Here is a 19,080-nt window from a genome sequence, read left to right on the forward strand (position 1 = left end):
CATGGCAGTGCAGGACGCATTTTATGGCACCCTTCCAGAGGAGGGTGTCTGCTTCCTCTCCAAGACTGCATCGGGAAGGATCCCCAGGGTCCTCATGGGGTGGGCGACAAGGAGAGGAACTCAACTGGTGAACAATATCCAGCACCCAGTGGTGATCTTGCTCCAAATGTGGGCAAACAGGGCAAGACAGCCCCCCAAAACAATCTGAGGTGCTGCAGAAGGGGTGGAGTGAGTTTCTTGGATCTTGGGGGAAGAAACAAAAGGATTACTTGGATGGACATTGAGGTGATTCAGGTGGTAGTGGCAGAGTAGTGCATGGGCATTGGCGAGATGGATCTTGCCGTGTTGAGGGTAGGGCTGGTAGGCAGTGCAAGGGCATGGTCAGGAGGACAAGCACTGCTGCCTGCAAGTTGGGGCAAGGGTGTAGATTCAGAGTGACCAGAGGGTGGCACAGGAGTCCTTAAGAGAGTGGAGAACTTGTCCATTTAATCACTGAAGTTTGTGGCTGTCAAAGGGGAGGCCCTCTAGGGCAGTCTGGATCTCCTTGGGAAAGCTGAAGGGTTGAAGCCAGGAATCCCGGCAGAGCACCATCCTGTGCGCCAGAGAGCATGACGCAGTGTCAACCGTGGCTTGGAGGGCCACTTTGGCAACTAGCTTGCCCTCATCCAGCAGGGCCTGAAAAGCCTGCTGTTGCTCTGGTGGGAGAAAGGCCTGGAACTCCACCAACTTGGAGTAAGAGAGGAAGTCGTACTTCACCAGGATGGTCTGGTAGTTGCCAATGAATAACTGAAGGCCTGAAAAAGAGCAGACCTTGTACCCCAGAAGGTCAAATTTCTTCATCACCTGATCAGGAGGGGTGGCCTTGGGATGTTGCTGGCAGGCTTGGTCAGTCACCATGTGAACCACGAGCGAATTGGGGGGTGGGTGGGTAAACAAGGAGTCCATACCCTTAGATGGCATGAAGTAGTGGCACTCTGCCCGGTTCAGGGTAGGGGCACAGAAAGCTGGGATGTGCCAGACCACTTAAGCTGGTTACAAGACAGTTCCATCGATAGAGAGGGTATGCACTACAGCTATTCCCATTTATGTGATCAGGTTCACATGTGAAAAATATTGATGTTCCAATTTGAATCAGATAAATGGACATTTTAAACTTGGTTCCAGATACATGAAAGGCTATTTTTTAAAAAGTTCTCAAATTGTTACTGACCATGAGAAGATAATTTTTCAGGAAAATATAATTCTGCATTATTTTCTTGGTTTTTGAAACTGAGATATTCTCAGTGCTGTCAATATTGCACTCGGGAGCAGTGTTAATTACAGAGTTAAGTATTTGGAATGAATATGTGGATGTAGCCAGGAGTAGCACTTCACTGCTGACATTTTCCAGATGTAAATCTAGTAGCTGGTTCTATGCTTATACAGAGGATATAACTGAAAATGCCATGCAGGCAAGCTTGTTATTTCTCTCTGCCATTACTACATAACTTACACTGAAAATACTCCAATATACAGGTGTTTTGTTAGATTCTTTGGTTTGACAATTCAAACAGCACAAATCTGCTTAATGGGGAAACAAGCTAACTCATGCTGTTATTTATACATAAAAAGAAAGTATCCCCACCTAAACATTGTGGAGAAAATAAATTTCTAAACATGAATTCTCAGCCCTCTTGATATTAATATACGCTATGCATTTATGGTCTGTGAACAGAAAGTTTAAGTGGGTCAACTGCACTAAAGTGATCCTTTAGTTTCTTTAACTTGTGTTTATATCCACAAGAGATCACTCTACTTCAAAAGTTGTCCATTTTTAGCTCCTCTACTCTCCAGTTATTTTTTCAATACAAAGAAATTGAAGAGGAAGTAAACAGGTCAGATTGAAAAAATAAACTTGAAAGTGCTAGGTCATAGTTCAGGGAAAAGTTTTTATTTAGGGCTAACAACTAGATAATAAATAAAGGCATATACTCATGTAATAACAGATGTTCTCATGCACTTAACACATACAATAAAGCTGGCTTACATTGTTTGGACAAACTGAGAAGAGGTATTTGGCAATACTATATATCTGAACAATTTAAAGATTATAGAACAAATTCTTCCTGCTGTTGATTTTTTACATTTCCTTTATACAACTTTGAATAAATATTAACACACTTATTTTTCCTCATACTGTCTTCACTTTTAACATGCCAGATAGCTAAGCCATAGCAATATACAACTGCCTAGAAACGGCTTTTATGATTTATATTTAGTAGGAGCCTAGAAATTATTCCCAATTTTACCATTTTTGTAAAAGTTGTTTAGTTAGAGCCAAATTTAAAAAAAAACTGCAGAGAGTTTAAGCTCATTTAAACATTCAGTGCAAGGCCAGTCCAGACCACAAATTGATACTGTAACATAAGCCAGTATAATTTAAATAATAAAACGTGCCCAAAAGATTCAAGAGGAAGCAAACAGAGAATGACTTTACTGTTGAAAGATTAATTTGATACCTAACTTGCAGATACTGCAGTTTTAGACATTTTTCAAATCTTTGAGATGGCAAATTCAGATGGTATAAGTAGGCCTTTTTTAAAAGAACAGAACTCACAATACTACCACAATGGCCAAAAAAATGACAAACTATTGTAAAGAGAAATCAATCTGATTAAAAAAAGTAAATATTTCAATTAACACTGAAAAGTGTTTGTAATCATTATTTACAATTTATCAATGATAGCAGTGTACAGTTTCATACAGTCAAGTATACTGCTTTCAGCAAATGCCAATTCTTAATCCCCCAGTAAAGCATTAGACAGTAATATAGTATTTCTTCTAAACACATCAATTTAATGAAGGAGATCGATCCGTGGTCCAGAGTAATTCTATATATGGCCATTTGGTTTGCAAACAGCGCTTTACTGGAGTATCATCAGTCTGTAGCATTGGATCTTCAAAGCCCATAATAACTGCTGTGCCTTCTACATACATGACCTGTCAAAATAAAACGATCTACTTCAGTATATTTCCTGAGATACCTTTAAAGATAGACATAGAATGTTGTTTTCACAGTGTAGGAAGCCACTTGTCACAAAGCATGCTTTTCATAACAAAAGGAAAAACTCAAATCAAATTAAAGTTTTACACAAGTGGTTCACATTTATTGAAATATGAGATCCAGAGTATCTAACTAGTAGGTGTTGATGCCTGAAACTTCTATTCAGGTCACAGATTAGTCATGCTGTTCATATACTGACAAAGGCCAAAGCAGAAAAAAAATAAAATTGAAAACTTAAATGATGCAAAAAGTCTGAGGCAATAGGCCATTCATTGAACAAACTCAATTTGCTTTAGATAAGATGAAAAAGCACAACAGGCAAAACATGTACAAATCTTTCCTCATAGTAGAGCACGAGTCTTACAAGGAAGTCAGAAATCATGTTTTGACCAAATTTTCAGGTGAGTAATAGCATAGTTTTGAAGCACCAAAGTCTGCGTCTCTATATATGGAAACACTATGAAGTTATGCAAAAAGAAAAGGAGTACTACTGGTACCTTAGAGACTAACCAATCTCCTCACTGTACTTTCCATTGAATGCATCCGATGAAGTGAGCTGTAGCTCACGAAAGCTTATGCTCAAAGAAATTGGTTAGTCTAAGGTGCCACTAGTACTCCTTTTCTTTCTGCGAATACAGACTAACACGGCTGCTACTCTGAAACTATGAAGTTAGAGCACTGAAATTTGCTCATATTGGTACATGTTACTATAAACAATCTGATATTTTTCATTCAAATGCAACAGAAAAGAGGGAGGAGTGAATTAACATAACACGTGTCAGTAGACAGAACAAATGAAAAGAAATTGACAACCAATACAAATGTGCACAAGAAAATAAGGGTTAACAATGAGGATGAACAAAATCTTATATTTCGTATTTCATGCTTTCATGAATAAGCACACACAGAATAAAATTTAACCATCCAACTAAGTGGCCTGATTTTCAGAGGTGACCAGCACCCACACCTTGCACTGAATTTGAGCTGCAGGTGCTCAGCACCTCTGAAAGACAGGTCACTTCTTTAGATGCCCAACTTTAGCAAAACATGTTTGAATATTTTGGTCTTAAAGTAAGTAGACAAAAGGTATAGGAAAATAACTTCTACTGCTACAGCCTTACCTGTCCCAAAGTTAAATGTACTCTTATTTTCAAAATATCAGCTAGTCCCCTATTCCCTGGGTTCAAGGCAACTAGAGTTAATTAGATTCATACTATGAAGCCCTTGTTGTAGTCAGTTTAATTCAGCAATATTGTTTAAAGATAATAGCCAGAATTCTCTAGAAGATCATTGTTACAAATATATGGTGGGTAAGGTTAAACTTTAAAAAACATGTATATGTATACAAAATAACCAGGCAACAGAGTGGATAAAAATAGATTAAAAAATCAAATACTTTTCATTTCAATAAAAATATCAGTTTGTTAAAAATTTACAATTAAATTTGAAATTGTCATCCTATGTTAAGGCTCAAACTTATTATAATCCATTAAAATTAAATACTGTAATATAATACTAAGCAGTACACGATTGCTGACAATTTTTAAAGAAAGTCAAACCATTAGCCAGTGACTGCCACCAGTTCAAACACCTGACACCAGAGTCCGCTGGAAATGCAAAATCAGCTTTTGACAGCACTAGTCTCTTTTGCAAGGTGCAGAAAGAATGTTTTCTTCACTTCAGTTTATTCAATTCAGTTCATTCAATAAATTCAGTTCAATGACCTAATTCAAACTTAAGAAGCCAATTATGTATTGAAAAAGCAGGAAAGATAGTTATTATTCATAGATTGGAAAGGAAAACAAAATGTGAAAGAATGAGATCTACTAGTTCTAAAATTTTGAAGGACATGGTAACCAGAAATAATCAGTCAATTCACTAACTACAGAAAATGCTTCCTTTGTTTAATAAATTAGTTTTAATAAAGGTTGGTAACTTCTCTTGTATGTAAGCAGCACATTTAAAATAATTTAATAAAAAAATTAAAATACTATATTTGTGCATTTTAAATTGAATTTCCATTTGAAATTGAAACTTGAAAAAAAGCAAAAGCTTGTCAATTAGTAAATTAGAACTGCCTCGTTCACCATTTTGAAGCATAATAAAAATGTTACAATTAACAATCTGAACAAATGTAACAACCTATAATAATCAACCTATGATTAAAATCAGATTTAAATCAATCCAACCTGCTAGGCAATCATAATAATCTGAGTACCTTTGCCTACATTTGGAATATGAGACTGTTGGAAGTTCCATAGCAATTAATTCTAAAGACTTTATAATCCCAAATTATTCTGATTTCAACCAGCATTAAATGGTGATTGAATCAAAATGCATTTTCTGGAAGGACCTCCTCACTGGTAGTTGTCTCTGTTTATTCATTCCTTGTGATCTCTACTCAGACTGGTAGCAAAAGGTGCTAATTAGAACTGGTTGAAAAATGTTTTTTCCTTTGAAGAATAATCTTTGATTTGACAGAAATTTGAATATCAATTTTTTTGGGCCAAGACCAGAAATTTTGATTTTGAATGCTGCTGTGGTCCCTTATGGGAGTTTAAGTTCATCTGTCTCATAACCCCATTCTCCTCTCTGGGTCCAACTACATCTCCCATGATGCATTGTCTCCTCTCTGCAAAAGAGTGACTGGTGTATCACAGTAAATATGGTTTGACCAGAGAGCATGGTATATAGAAGAGAACTGGAGTATGAGGTAGCATTTCCAAATTGAAATACTTCTGGTTTTGGGAAGGGGGGGGGAGGGGGGAGAGAATCAATTTTCTGTGGAAAGCAGAAAATTTGTGCAAAACAAGTTTCTATCAAATTTTTTACTTGGCTAGCTGTTTAGTGTCAAATGTGGTGGCAGTTCTGCAATATGGACACAAGGAATGGCACTGACAAACTCATTTCACATAAGACAGTGAACTGCTATCACATGGTCATGATTACTGGTTTCTCCTAAGCAGGTCTCAATTCATTTTCTCTCAGATCACCATACCTTTTCATTATAATTGGACTGCTTCAATCCATTGTAGTGATATACAGTGAATGACTCTGGAACCCTGGAGTCCTAGTATAAACAAGACAGTTCATTTTATATCATAAAACCAGTTTAACATGCACCCTTTTTCTCTTTACAATTACTTTGCTTGATGAAAAAGGGGTAAGCAGGTTGGGGAGGAAGTGAGTTAAGATACAAGATACTGAAGATTTTCCAGGCTCCTCATAGGAGAAAAATACAACACCCAGTCAATCAGTTCCACTACCTGTTAATAGATTAGGCAACCCAAAATGTTCAAGAGACTAATGATTCAGTGCCCAACTGGATATCTGGAAGTGGAATTATTAATTATTATTATTTTTTAAAGAGTTGAGCATATACACTCTGAGAATTGGGCCTCCGAAGTGTCTCATGTTCAACACCCAAACATACTAGCCACTTAAAACTGTTAAGTCTGATACAGTTAGAATGCTTAAGTACTCAATAAAAGATTTAATAAATACTTTCCAAAAAAGAATTCCTTCTTCACTTACCAAAAAGTGCAGAAGAATCATGTCTGGAGTTAAAAAGAGTGGTATTTAAATGTAATAAAATAACTAATTCCAATTTGTCAGTGGTGTATTGCTTCCAGACTTGTCAATAATTGCAACATATCAGTTTTCGTATGATATAAAATTTAATTCAGAAGACTGACTAGTGGTTCCACAGCTGTGGAAACTTTCAATCTTAAGAAAATGAACGCTGCAGCCTACATTTTAGAATCACCGTAGTGTTAGCCCTGGTCTACACTATGAGTTTAGGTCGAATTTAGCAGCATTAGATTGATTTAACCCTGCACCCATCCACACGAAGAAGCCATTTTTGTCGATTTAAAGGGCTCTTAAAATTGATTTCTGTACTCCTCCCCAATGAGGGGATTAGTGCTGAAATGGACATCGCTGGGTCGAATTTGGGGTAGTGTGGACGTAATCTGACGGTATTGGCTTCTGGGAGCTATCCCGGAGTGCTCCATTGTGACTGCTCCGGACAGCACTCTGAACTCAGATGCACTAGCCAGGTACACAGGAAAAGCCCCGGGAACTTTTGAATTTCATTTCCTGTTTGGCCAGTGTGGCGAACTCAGCAGCATAGGTGACCATGCAGTCCCCCCAGAATGTTTCTACGCTCTCCCTATCATCTCCATCCCTAAGGTTATCACAGATTAGAAGGCAAAAAACCCGCACTCGCGATTACATGTTTTCCGAGCTCATGCAGTCCTCCCACACTGATAGGGCACAGCTTAATGCATGGAGGCATTCAGTGGCAAAGGACAGGAAAGAATTGCTGTGTTCGCTTAACAGCAAAGTATCATGCCTTGCTAGAGTTCCTGCTCGAGCCAGGTTGCTGTGTCACATGCACATGTGTCAGCCTTGGGCGGGGGCATGACTGCTTTGTGAGCAGGAAGGCCATAGATATAGACATTGTATCAGGTAGCTTCTGTAACTAGAGAAAACATTCCTGTGCATTTGGCAAAGTTTGTGGCAAAAAAAGAGAAGCCCCCTGACATACCAAACTAATAATACACAACCACACGTTACATAAAGTATAATAGGGCCCACGCGAGGGATACGTTCAAGTTGGGTTTCCGTAATGTAGTGGTTATCATGTTTACCTAACGTACGAAAAGTCCCTGGTTCGAACCTGGGCCGAAACAGGTCCCTGTTCCTTTTTCTGACTCCCCTCCTGCATTTTTAGTCTTAGAACAGACCGCGCTGTGAAATGTTACTTTGAATTATATCAATTATAAGTTAAATAATATGGAAGCTCTCTCTAAGTTATAGTCCCGGGTTCCTTACCCTTTCAGCTGCTCTGATAAATTAACATTTTTGTTAGGGGCAGGGGAAAATTTTCATGAAGCCTTCTGTAAGGACTAAATGCTATCTAGGACTCTGAAATAATCGTAACGTGGCCCATAGAGTACAATCCTCGTTCTGGATTTGTCATTCCACAAGTTGAACTGCTCCTTACTACTGTCCAGGCTCCATGAGCCATGGGAGCAAGGGGCAGGCTGGGGTAGATGCGACCATGCAGTGCTGCCCGCTGGGAGAGCAGCCTGAGGCAGAAGCCTCCAGCTCACATGATATTCCAGGCAGGACTGAATCTCCATGAGACAAAACTTAAAGAAGAGAATGACCTGGAGTCACTCTCATTCGGTGCTCTAAGAGGAGGATAGCCATGTCTGTCCAGGCGCCCCAATCGACCTCACCGAGGACTACCAGGAGCACCCAGGAGATGTATGACGGCTATCAATCCTACTGTACCATCTGCTGCGAAGGCAAGGGCTGCTGCTGTTTAGCAATGCAGTACCGCGTCTGCCAGCAGCACCCAGGAGATGTACGGTAATGGTGAGCTGAGCGGGCTCCATGCTTGCCGTGGTATGGCAAGCCTGGCAGCGGGCTGAGCAGGGCCAGCGGCCAGGACTCCGGCTGGCAGGAGCCAGCGGCTGGAGACCCAGACTGGCAGCACTGCCGGTCTGGGGCTCCGTCCCCCAACCCCGCTCAGCCCATGGCCTGCCTGGGGTTCCGATCACCCAGACAGGCAGCGGGCTGAGTGGGGCCGGTGGACAGGACCCTGGAAAAAAGGCACGAAACGATTGTCTGCCGTTGCTTTCACGGAGGGAGGTGGGCCCGACGATATGTACCCAAAACCACCCGCGACAAAGTTTCTGCCCCATCAGGCATTGGGAGCTTAACTCAATATTCCAATGGGCAGCGGAGACTGCGGGAACTGTGGGATAGCAACCCACAGTGCACCGCTCTGTAAGTCTATGCTAGCCACAGTAGTGAGGACGCAGTCCGCCATCTGAATGCGCTTAGTGTTGACATACGCAATTTACTGTATAAAACCGAATTCTATAAAATCAACCTAATTTCGTAGTGTAGACATACCTTAGTGTTACACTTTGCAGTATCGTTTTACTACAGTACATTTTTCTCATCAATATTACATCTTTAAAAGGTGTATTGCCAAGTATACTTTTAAAATAGTTGTGGCTGTTTCACTTTTCCTTAGTAACACTCAGAATCTTTAAAATAAAGTTTCATAACTTTGACAAATGCTGATTTTCCTGTATTTCAAACATGGCTGAAATTAATAAGGCTATTTTGTTTACTAACTATAGCTTCAAGTTATATAGTGAGAGAGAATATGTCTTGGAGTCTCAGCCTGGTCCCCAGTGTAGAGCCCTGCAAATCCACGGATAACTGCGGATATCCACAGATAATTTTTGTGGATATAGATTGGATGCATCCGTACAGGGCTCTACTTATCTGACACTTGGCAGCTTCAGTGGAGATTGCTTTTTGGTGCGAAGGCTACAAATTAGAATAGCTTTTCATTTAAACATTTTGGAATGCTAAATCACATAGGACAGTTATACTTAACTGAACAGTGCTAAGAGTTACCAGCTGACCCGAAGTAATCAAAGAAATGTAACATTTATTAGACTAAATAATTTTGCAAAAATGCACATTCGAGGTATGAATGTTTAATGCATCACTGAAGAATCCTATTTAGTGAAATACAAAATGTTCTATGGCATAAGAAGGAGAAAAAAAAAAAACATCTACGTTACCTGCTCAGGGAAGAATTCTTGCAGAAAGGGACCCAGTAATATGATTCCTAGTCCTTCTGGGTCTAATTTGGTCTTCATGAGATTTACACTAAAACAAGAACATTGGATACAAAAATATGAGTTGCACGTTTTTATTCTTGCATGACTATGTTATGGGGTACTACAACACTTCTGACTGCCAAATATATTGAGGTTTTTTTTATTTAGACTCTTAAAATGACAAATGCACCAGAACGGCACCAGATTTGAGAAAATGCAGTTATTTTTAAACCAAAGTAATCTGTTATTTAAAATGGAAGTAGTTATAATTTTGAAAGATTGCCTTATTAGGTAAAGTCAGTTGAAAGTCATGCAAACTAAAACCTACACTTTAACTCAGAAGACATTTTGCTGTATGCTGCAAGCATTCTTCATCTTAAGCACACAAGCCAGTCATTCTTTGAAGAGTTCTGACCAAACAACCTGCTTTTAAGTGGAGATTTGAAAAGCCACCAATGAATACATTTCAGAGGTTTTTAAAATTAAGTTTGATAAGAATAAATTTCATTGAAATAAGGTCCCATGTTTATCATTGTATATTTACAAAATGCCTTTCATATTAAAGTAGCCCAAACCACTTAACATTTATTTTGATAGTGTATACTCTCATTCTTTCTGTTTTTGTATGTATACTGAGTAGTATAAAAGCTTTATTGGCAGCAGTGTGGGATTTTTGCCAGCTGTTGTAAATGAGTGTCAATAAAACATTTACATTTCTATTTATGCAATATATTTTACAGACTGTTTAGCAGAGCTTTAAAAAGTATTCATATTTTTCCTAGCTCTCAGTCTAGTTCTAAAAGCTTATCAGGATAGGCTTCTGAATGAGAAATTTTAGAATTCACACCGTATCTAAACTAGCTCTCCTGTAAATCAAGCAGAATTTTAACATTAATTTTAAACCTGTCACTGGTCCATGACAGAATATTTACCATTCTGCTAGTAAGCCACATCTTTGGTGTGTTAGACATTTTAATTTTTTTAAAGCAGTCTGAAAACTGCTCAGTTTTGGAACATTAGAACAGGTTCTAGGCATGACGGATTAGTGGACAGAATGCACATAAGGCATATTTAGGGCTTGTTTACAGGGAGCAGCAATGTGCAGTGTGAGGGTGCGATTTCTAACGTGCACTAACATATTGTGCATTAAATTGGCCCATGTAGAGCCTGCTGGTGCACACTACAGTTTCCACAGATCACTTTAACATAGTACTGTTTCAGACAGAGCTATGTTAAAGTGCAGCAGGTTACATGGACTTGTCAACATGCAACACATTAGTGCGCATTAGAAATCACACCCCTGTAAGATGCATTATTCCACTTTGTAGATAAGCCCACAAGTGTATACCACTTTTCAAATGCTCTGCAATTAACTTAATGAATATAGAGAAACCCCTTTACTCAATGAAATACATCTCTAGAAAATAATACAGCAACTGTTTAAAAACCTCTCAGCCACACTAAGTTTGAAGCCTGGTTTTAAGCAGTCATGAGATAAAAGATAGTCCTTTAATGGATCATTAACTGGTTAAAAGATAGGAAACAAAGTATAGGAATAAATGATCCGTTTTCAGAACAGAGAGAGGTAAATAGCATCTCCAAAGGATCAGTACTGGGAGCTGTGCTGTTCAACATATTCATAAATGATCTGCAAAAAGAGGTAAACAGTGAGGTGGCAAAGTTTGCAAATAATACAAAATTACTCAAGATAATTAAGTCCAAAGCTGACTGTAAAGAGTTAGAGGGATCCCACAAAACTGGGTGACTGGGCAAGAAAAAAATGGCAGATGAAATTCAGTGTTGATAAATGCAAATAATACACATTGGAAAACATAATCCCAACTGTACAAACAAAATATTGAGATCTAAATTAGCTGTTATCACTCAAGAAAGATCTTGGAGTCATTGTGGATAGTTCTCTGAAAACATCCACTCAATATGCGAAGAAGTCAAATAAGCTATTAGAATGTTAGGAACGGGATATACAGTAAAATATAAGTATCATAATACCACTATATAAATCCATGGTGTGCCCACACGTCAAATACTGAGGGCAGGTCTGGTCACCCCATTTCAAAAGAGATTTTAGAAATGAAAAAAGGTATAGAGAAGGGCAACAAAAATATTTAGGGGTATGGAACAGCTTCCATATGAGGAGAGATTAAAAAGACTGGGACTATTCAGCTTGGAAAAGAGACTACTACAGGGGGATATTATTGAGGTCTATAAAATCATGAATGATATGGACAATGTGAATGTGTTATTTACCCCTTCACCTAACAAGATCTAGGAGTCACCCAATGAAATCAATAGGCAGCAAGTTTGCAACAAACAAAAGAAAAGTACTTCTTCACATAATGCAGTCAACCCGCGGAACTCATTACTAGGGGACGTTGTGAAGAACAAAACTAACTGGATTAAAAAAAGAATTAGCTAAAATGGTAAGGGATGTGACCCCATGCGCTGGGTGTCCCTAAGCCTCTGACTGCTAGATGCTAGGACTCGATGATAGGGAATGGATCACTTGATAATTGCCCTGTTCTGTTAATTCCTTTTGAAGCATCTGGCATTGGCCACTGTCAGAAGACAGGATACTGGGCTACATGGACCACTGGTCTGACTCCAGTATGGCTGTTCTTATGTAGAAAGTAAACGTTAACTAACTGAAAATATAGATGGAAGTTAGGTAAAATGTAACCATCAAATTCTAAACAGGGCTAAACAACACTGATCTTCTAAAGAGTATCATAGGATCTTTAGTAATCACAAATTAGCAAATTAGGGGAATTAGTTAAATTTGAAAAGATGGGGATCAATATGAAAATTGAAAGGTGCATAAGGAATTGGTTAAAAGGGAGACTACAGCTGGTCATACTGAAAGGTGCACTGTCAGACTGGAGAGAGGTTACCAGTGGAGTTCCTCAGGGATCGGTTTTGGGACCAATCTTATTTAATCTTTTTATTGCTGACCTCAGCACAAAAAGTGGGTGTGCGCCAATAAAGTTTACGGATGATACAAAGCTGGGAGATACTGCCAATTTAGAGAAGGACTGGGATATCATACAGGAGGATCTGGATGACCTTGTAAACTGGAGTAATAGTAATAGGATGGAATTTAATAGTGAGAAGTGTAACGTCATGCATTTAGGGATTAACAACAAGAATTTTAGTTATAAGATGGGGATGCATCAATTAGAAATAACGGAGGAGGGGAAGGACCTTGGAGTATTGGTTGACCACAGGATGACTATGAGCCGCTAATGTGATATGGCTGTGAAAAAAGCTAATGCGATCTTGGGATGCATCAGGCGAGGCATTTCCAGTAGAGATAAGGAAGTGTTATTACCGTTATACAAGGCACTGGTGAGACCTCACCGGGAATACTGTGTGCAGTTCTGGTCTTCCATGTTTAAGAAGGATGAATTCAAACTGGAACAGGTACGGAAAAGGGCTACTAGGATGATCCGAGGAATGGAAAACCAGTCTTATGAAAGGAGACTCAAGGAGCTTGGCTTGTTTAGCCTAACCAAAAGAAGGCTGAGGAGAGATATGATTGTTCTCGATAAATATATCAGAGGGATAAATACCGGAGAGGGAGAGGAATTATTTAAGCTCAGTACCAATGTGGACACAAGAACAAATGGATATAAACTGGCCATCGGGAAGTTTAGACTTGAAATTAGACGAAGGTTTCTAACCATCAGAGGAGTGAAGTTCTGGAACAGCCTTCCAAGGGAAGCAGTGGGGACAAAAGACCTATCTGGCTTCAAGATTAAACTCTAAGTTTATGGAGGAGATGGTTTGATGGGATAACATGATTTTGGCAATTAACCGATCTTTAACTATTCATGGTAAATAGGCCCAATGGCCTGTGATGGGATGTTAGATGGGGTGGGATCTGAGTTACTACAGAAAATTCTTTCCCGGGTATCTGGCTGGTGAGTCTTGCCTACATGCTCAGGGTTCAGCTGATCGCCATATTTGGGGTCAGGAAGGAATATTCCTCCAGGGCCGATTGCAAGAGGCCCTGGGGGTTTTTCGCCTTCCTCTGCAGCGTGGGGCACGGGTCACTTGCTGGAGGATTCTCTGCATCTTGAGGTCTTTAAACCATGATTTGAGGACTTCAATAGCTCAGACATAGGTGAGCGGTATATTGCAGGAGTGGGTGGGCGAGATTCTGCGGCCTGCATTGTGCAGGAGGTCAGACTAGATGATCATAATGGTCCCTTCTGACCTTAATATCTATGAGTTTGAGAATCTCATTTCATCTCTAATTAAAAATGACACCTTCAGCAATAGTGCCCTCAATGCCATGTTGCAGGAATTAGTTCAGAATTGAAATACAATAATTCCATCTACTGAGTCACCAGCATAACTATCTGACCACAAATGGTTTTCCTTGCACACCTCCCAAATACTGAGCAGGTCTGAGGGTGGTTAGGTTTTGAGATCTGAAGAGATCACAGCCTGAGGTAGCAGCTTATAGGAAACTACATGTATACTATACATAATTTAGATGTTATTTGCTTCGAAAAACACCACATTTGCAACCGACATATAAGGAATTAAGAATCCAAATACTCTTTACGTTCTTTAAGTTTGTTCCATATTTCATGGACTGGAAACCCGAAATACAGAGACTTAGATGTCAGCTGAAAAATGTGGTGAACCTACATAAGTCAGAACCTACTCTATTATACTACTTCTTCAACAGAGAGAAAATATTGCAGACTATGGATATGGAGAAATTCCACAGCATTATCCGCAGAAAAGAGTCTTTTCAATATGGTATGCCTTTCTTGTGAATGATTCTTGACCATACAACACCTGATGTTCCATATGCAATAAGAGGTCATGATTATGCCACAAATATCTTAAAACCCAAGCAGCCAATTCTGAAAGAAAGCTGGATTTGGAAGGAAGATTTTTCCCTTTTCTTTGGGAAAGCAAATTTGTTAGAGGCAGTAGAACAAAAGAAGCCTTTCCAAGCTTCCCAAATCAGGCTCTTTCCCTAGAACTTGCAAAATTCTGTTCCCCTCTGGAGGGAGAAAATATGTTTCACACAGAGCTAACATCCCTAATTTGTTTTGGAAGAGTTCACAACTCTTTTGATTAGGATAAAATGGAATTTGGCCTTATAAATGAGCAAAGTTAAAGCCTGGAAGGTGGAAAAACAAGTTCAGACACTGAGATTTGCTCTCTGGATTGGGTATTCAGGAAGCAAAATATGACTACATAAGCAGACCTTGGTGCAGAAGTTATTTGGTACCACCAAGCATTTGGGAAACACTACCGGCAATGCCAGTCCAAATGAGAATTAAATTACCGAGTGAAGAGAGTTTTATCTGAATAGCTACTATTAAAACCTGTACAGTAACTCCTCACTTAATGTTGTAGTTATGTTCCTGAAAAATGCGACTTCAAGCGAAACGACGTTAAGAGAATCCAATTTCCCCATAAGAATTAATGTAGGGGGAGGAGGGGCTGTTAGGTTCCAGGGAATTTTTTTTTGCCAGACAAAAAAGATGTGTATTTTTTTTATATAATATAAACACACAGAGTATAAGTTTTAAACAAACAATTTAATACCGTGAAGCTTGGTTGAGATGGTGAAGTCAGAGGGTGGGATATTTCCCAGGGAATGCCTTACCGCTAAATGATGAACTAGCAAGTGGATGAGGCCTCAAGAGATTAACTCGTTGTTAATCTAGCCTCACACTCTACAAAGCAGCAGGAATGGAGGGAGGGGAGACAGCATGGCAGAGTGTGTGTGTGTGTGTGGGGGGAAGAGATGTGCATTTCCCCTTTAAGTATGCTGACCCACTCTTTAGTATACTGCCTTGTTAAGTTAATCAGCAAGCTGAGACCACAGTTGCTGCCAGGAAGCTTCCTCCATCCTGAGCCCTGTCATGTCCCCCATCTTCTCTATGGAGATGGAGTAAGCGGGGTGCAGTAGCTAGGGGGAGGGGGACACCCTGATATTAGCCCCCCTCCCCACCCAACACACACACCACACACACACACAAGGGAGGAGGCTCGGGGAGCAACTCCAAGGCAGACGGCAGGAGCAGCACATGGCATTGAGGGGAGGGACAGTGAACTGCAGGCAACTGATAGCCTGCTGGGTGGCTGCTTCGCAGGGAACTGATAGGGAGGCTGCTGGTCCATCCTGGTTCCAAGCCCCCACCAGCTAGCTGCAACGGGCTGCTCTTCCTGAAAGCAGTGGACAAAGCAGGCAGCTGCCAAACGACATTATAAGGGAACATTGCACAACTTTAAACAAGCATGTTCCCTAACTGATCAGCAACGAAACAATGTTAACCGGGATGACTAAGTGAGGAGTTACTGTACATATCTGGTATTGATGGAAACAAAGTACAACTATATAAAATGCAACCATACAGAAACACAAAATCTGAAAAGCAGTTTGAACTTTGAGCTCTAGGATGGTATTAAATCTTCTTGTAACATGGTGGTCAGCTGTTGAGAGACCTTGTTTTTTCCAGCACACAGATTCGCCTTGCAGTATTGGGTTGTCATAGGCAAATACATGCACTTACAGAAACGCGAGTCACAAAGCTAGTAACTGGGAGCTAGGAAAGACGCTCTTCTTTCTAAATCAAAAATGATTTTGAATCTTATCTTTAGGCCTTTTTTCTTTCTTTTACAACTGACTCAATATTTTGAGACACTATCCTTAGGACACTACACAGAATTAGATATACTAACAATTCAAGATAAAACCAACCCATAACTAATCTGTTAAATGAAAATTTAGCTACACAAATTATACTTACTATTCAGGATCTGATACAAGGTCCAACGCCTTCATTACATCTTCTAGAAGGGTATCAGGTATAAATCCATTATCTGCAAAAGGAACAAATTTTCTCAGTAGGGGAAAATAAACTGAAAACATTTCAAGTTTATGGATTGTACCCAAAAATACTGGTAATCAAAGCCACATCTTAGAATCTGAGAGTGCACTGTAAAGTTACAAGATGAGGTCTTAGAACACATGATTTCCATACATATTTCCCCCAATTAAAAAATTTCAGGCTTACACATCTTAAAAATGCCATTTTTCTAAAACGTTTGTAAATGCGAACCTTTTAAACTTAAAACGATTTTTTACTAATAGACATATAAATGCCACCTTAAAATGGTGAGAGAATGTTTCTAAACTTGTTTCTAATTAAAATAAAATGTGAATATCAGCCAGCTTTGAGTTCTAAAATGAAACTAAGGAATTTTTCAGTACTTATCAGATCACGATGGATCAGGTATGAAAGTTTTACATTTCTGAAAATGTAAGATTAGGGAAAGTGGTGGGTCACATACAAAGAAAGTCCCCAGCGTTGAAAAGCTTACAATGAGAACCCTACTTCCTACTATCACTATATTTGACTTCCTCATGCTCTGTAGTTTTCAAGGGGCGTGTCCATTTTATTATTAGGTTGATTAACCAACAAATCATGAAGTGTTGCTGTTTTATCAGTAGGTAGCACATTTCCCTATGGATATGTCTGTCTACACAAGAGCTGGAAGATGTGAATTCCAGCCTGAGGAGACATACCTGTAACTAGCTCTGATTGTGCTAGCTCATTAAAAATAGCAGCATAGTCATGGCAGTGCAAGCAATGGGAGGGGCTAGCTGTGCCAAATACATACCTGTGGTCTTGAATGAGATCATACACAGGGCAGCCATGTATGATTTATAGCACACTACCTCACTAAATCAGAGCTAGTGCTGATGTATGTCTCCCCAAGTTGGAATTTGCACCCTCCAGCAGTAGTGTACACATACCCTGTGATCAGTATTAAGCCTCATCATGAGCAATGTGCCTTATAATGCAGGGGACTGTACTATTGGAGGTGCAGTGTTTTGCATATATTTTTCAAGAGAGATTCTTCACACTCAAAACCAGTCAATATAAAGATTTCAACCCAAAGCTAAACAATGCAGCCTTACCTTCTGGGTCATAGGTTTGAAAAACTCTTCTGGCTTGTTCCGAAGGAGCTTCAGGAGCAACAAGGGCCAAATCCTAAACAAGAAAGTTCCACAAGATTCATTATTTCAGACCACTACATATTGTTTCACGATGGAAATATATGACCATACTGAAACATTTCAAACCTTAAATTAATGAAGAATAATGGCAGAGGTGAGCATTAGCTTCAAGTTAATTCCACACATTGGTGGTATTCTTCAAGGTTGCGTTAACAACGTGTTACGGTTTATTTACATGGCTTTCCACACAACTATCCTGGTATGGATATAGCTTGTCATGCAGATGTCCTAGCATAGAAATAGCAGATTCCAAGAGCGAAGAGTGCTATAATTGGGATGCTTATATTGGCAACTAAATCTTTTTGAACCTAAAAAGGTATACACCTTTAAATCAAAGTTAAATACTCTTCAAAATAAATTTTAAAGACAAGAATAACTAAAGACATGGGAAAAAAAACAGAAAAGTTGGTAAAATGCAGATGGGTATATCAGAGATAGATCATGCCAGACTAACCCAATAACTTTCTTTGAAAAAATAACTGAGCTTTTTAGACAAGGGAAATGCAATGGGTCTAATCTGGACTTTAGTAAAGAATTTGATACAGAGATTAGTTAAAATGGAAAAAAAAGGAATAATTCCTAGAGCAGATCTTTTAGAAAAACATCCAATCTTGATTTAAAAGTTGCCAATGATGGAGAATCATCATGACCCTTGGTAAATTATTCTAATGATTAATTACCTTCATTTAAAAATGTATACCTTATTTCCTGTCTGAATTTGTCTAGCTTCACCTTCCAGCCATTAGATTGTTATACGTTTCTCTGCTAGACTGAAGAGCCCATTATCAAACACTTGTTCCCCATGTAGGTACTTAGACTAATCAAGTCTTTGTTAAACTAAACTGAGTATCATGTTTTATAATCCTTCCATCGTTTTCATGGCTGTCCTCTGAACTCTCTCCAGTTAATGGACTTCTTGAACTGTGGAAGCAAGTACTGGACACAGTATTCCAGTAGCAGTCACATCAGTGCCAAACACAGATAAAAATATCTCTACTCTTACTCAAGATTACTGTTTATACACCCAAGGATCATATCAGCCCTTTTGGCCAAAGCATGCTGGAAGCTCATGTTCAGGGGATTATCCACCCCCAAATCTTTTTCAGAATCACTAATTACCAGAATAGAGTCCTCCACCTTGAAAGTATGGACTATATTCCTTATTCCTAGACATATAAGAATTTCTGCCACGAAAGCTTATGCTCAAATAAATCTGTTAGTCTTTAAGGTGCCACCGGATTCCTAGTTGTTTTTGTGGATAGAGACTAACACAGCTACCCCCTGATACCTGCGATAAGCTGGAGTTTATCAGT

General features: G+C 39.2%; 1 protein-coding gene across 2 annotated transcripts in view; it reads right to left on the bottom strand.

The window, feature by feature from the left end:
- Positions 1 to 1,908: 1,908 nt before the first annotated feature.
- Positions 1,909 to 19,080, bottom strand: part of MINDY3 (MINDY lysine 48 deubiquitinase 3) — a 96,924-nt gene continuing 79,752 nt past the window's right edge. For both annotated transcript variants that reach the window (XM_048838035.2, XM_048838036.2), the window contains 5 exons: positions 17,669 to 17,741; positions 16,494 to 16,566; positions 9,658 to 9,745; positions 6,042 to 6,113; positions 1,909 to 2,979 (listed from right to left, as the gene is read on the bottom strand). In XM_048838035.2, the coding sequence (XP_048693992.1) occupies positions 2,830 to 2,979; positions 6,042 to 6,113; positions 9,658 to 9,745; positions 16,494 to 16,566; positions 17,669 to 17,741 (456 nt within the window). In that variant the 3' untranslated portion in view covers positions 1,909 to 2,829. The remainder of the gene's footprint in view (positions 2,980 to 6,041; positions 6,114 to 9,657; positions 9,746 to 16,493; positions 16,567 to 17,668; positions 17,742 to 19,080) is intronic.

Source organism: Caretta caretta, chromosome 2 (genome assembly GCF_965140235.1).
Source record: "Caretta caretta isolate rCarCar2 chromosome 2, rCarCar1.hap1, whole genome shotgun sequence".
Lineage (NCBI taxonomy): Eukaryota > Metazoa > Chordata > Testudines > Cheloniidae > Caretta > Caretta caretta.